A 2678-nucleotide genomic window follows, 5' to 3' on the forward strand; every position below is an offset into this window, starting at 1 on the left:
TCACCAACTGTAATACCTTGTAATCATAATTATATGATGATTAAGAAACCACTAAGTTCATATTTACATTTCTAGTAGTTCTGTAGACTGTAGAACTTTAAATTGTTTATACTTTATGCAATAAAAATGGTAAGAAAGGAGGAAATTAACAATTCTTAACAAGTTTGAAGCCTTAATTTGCCCCAATAAAAAAAAATCTAAAACTTAATCTCATTAAGATAATAATTCAAACTAAATCTACACTTTACATTTTATTTTACTAGAAAGGTTCATCGTTTTGTATTTTTCCTTTTGTTTTTTCATTATTGGGGTGGAGAGAAAAGTCTAGGTCTGCGTGACTATTGTTTTATTTTTTTTATATTTTTTGTTGAGAGTGCGCGTGACTAGTATTGGTTGGGTTGATTTTGTAACGTCACATGTTGAAAAATAAAGGGATATTGGGTGGCGGGCTTCTAGTCGCAGCTAAAGCATAAAGTATTGTCTTCGGAAGCGACCACCAAATTAGAACTAAATAGTAAGTCTTTGATTCTTCAGACAGTTCTGTGTATAAAAGGCAGAAAGGCAGTGGTTTAGCATAAAAAATTCCTTCCAAATACTTGAATACAAAGAAAACAAAATTTCTCATCCTCCTCTCCTGCATATTCCTTCCTACTCCTGCCATTTTTTGTACTAGTTGAATTTGTGGAAAAGAAATAAACAAAATCTGGTGTTGATCGAATGGAGAACATGATGGGTCTGCTGAGAATTCACGTCCAAAGAGGAGTGAACCTTGCTGTTCGAGACATGAAAAGCAGTGATCCTTATGTTGTTGTTAAAATGGGCAAGCAGGTAATATTTCCATCTGGCTAGCTTCCTTCAATTTATTAACTACTTTTGTGTTTTTTTTCCTTGTTTTGATGCATTTCTCGATCCATTTGGGTTTTTGGGTTTTGGTTATACGTTCTGAAATTTAGGTTTTAGATGACATATTAGAACTACGCGGGGTGGGGGAATTTGGACTTGGTGCAGAGAGGGTGGATCACGCTATTAGTCAACTTGGCTAAACTCATTTTACTTGATAGCTGAAACCTATTTTTTGATGATGCAGAAACTGAAAACTCGTGTGGTGAAGCGGAATGTGAATCCAGAATGGGATGAAAGATTGACACTTTCCGTTACAGAACCAAGTCTTCCGATCACGCTTTCTGTGTACGATAAAGACACATTTAGTTTTGATGACAAAATGGGGGACGCAGAGTTTGATATTGCACTATTTATCCAAGTCTTGAGGATGCGATTGGAAGGCCTCCCAGATGGAACCGTAATTACAAAAGTACAACCAAGCAGGGAAAACTGCCTTGCTGAAGAGAGCTGCATCATCTGGTCCAACGGCAAACTCGTCCAAAACATGATCCTCAGACTCAGAAATGTGGAGTGTGGGGAGATTGAACTCCAGTTGCAGTGGATTGATGTTCCTAGTTCTAGGGGTCTGTAGATTGTAGATTGCAATTGCTCTCTCTCTCTCCCCATGTATACAATTGGATTTGGTGTCCTGGCTACTTCAATCCTTTTGTTCATAAAGACGTGAAAAATAGAGTGATCCATTTTTATGAGTTTTATCCTCCCAGGTACTGGTATCAATCATTTGGGATGCGAGAGTTATTTGCACCAATCATACAATATTTACTTATGTAAACAAATAATTGTGTCAAGTTATTGATTCAACCATTATTCGTAGAAGAAAAGTTGTGGTTATGAGAGGGGTGTGGTGAACCAAGTGTTTGGAATATAGATATGCAAGCAGGAGGTCGAACTGACAAAGTTGGTAAAAAAGAGAGGAGAAATTAATCTAACGCCTTGAGGCTGGGGAAGAAGCTGACAGATATTCTTGGAATGTGGCAGGTTAATGATCCGGGCCTATACCTCGAAATTCCGTCTAATTGGGACAGATTAAAACGTCATGCACTAGCGTATATTAAAAGTAGGGCCTTGTAAAGGTCCAAGGCTGGAAGCAGAACCTTCTCTCCCCGACTGGAAGCAGAACCTTCTCTCGCCGACACTGCTATACCTCGAATCCCAATTTCGGAATCTATGCTTGCTCAGTTCTGGTGGCGTCAAAAGGAGGACGAACGCAAGATTCATTGGGTTGGTTAGAATAAGCTGGGCCTTCCGAAGTGTGAGGGGGGTTTAGGTTTAAGACCTTTCCAGGATTTCAATTTAGCTCTCCTTGCTAAGCAGTGTCGGCGGGTTATTAACGAACCGGAGTCCTTTTGGGTGCCGTTTTCGAAGGCTCGGTATTTCCCTACCACATCTTTCATTGAGGCCAAGAGAGGTCACAGAGCATCTTGGGCGTGGGCTAGCCTTGTAAAAGGTCGAGATATTATTTCAGGAGGTGCCCATTGGCAGGTAATGAATGGACAAAGTATCAAGTTGTGGGTTGACCGTTGGTCGCCTTCTCTTCCTGATGGGCATCCAAACCCATTTGAGGGAGGGCTGATCAATCAAAATCAAATGGTGGAGTCACTAATCTCCCAAAATTCTTCTTGGGATTTGGATGAAATCAGACCTATCATTTCCTCGGCTGAACATTTGGCGATTCTGGAGACTGGTATTGGTGATCATCAGGGTACAAATCATCTGGTTTGGCCATGGGATAAAAGGGGAAGGTTCACGGTGCACTCGGCTCAGCGAAACTGTGG

At 40.3% G+C, this 2678-nt stretch overlaps 1 protein-coding gene across 1 annotated transcript; it reads left to right on the forward strand.

The window, feature by feature from the left end:
- Positions 1-464: 464 nt before the first annotated feature.
- Positions 465-1592, forward strand: LOC103432302 (protein C2-DOMAIN ABA-RELATED 4-like). Its single transcript, XM_008370490.4, has 2 exons — positions 465-828; positions 1088-1592. The coding sequence occupies exons 1-2, from the start codon at positions 718-720 to the stop codon at positions 1472-1474; spliced, it is 498 nt and encodes a 165-aa protein (XP_008368712.2). The 5' UTR covers positions 465-717; the 3' UTR covers positions 1475-1592.
- Positions 1593-2678: the final 1086 nt, after the last annotated feature.

The sequence above is a fragment of the Malus domestica genome, chromosome 17 (assembly GCF_042453785.1).
Source record: "Malus domestica chromosome 17, GDT2T_hap1".
NCBI classification, from domain to species: domain Eukaryota; kingdom Viridiplantae; phylum Streptophyta; class Magnoliopsida; order Rosales; family Rosaceae; genus Malus; species Malus domestica.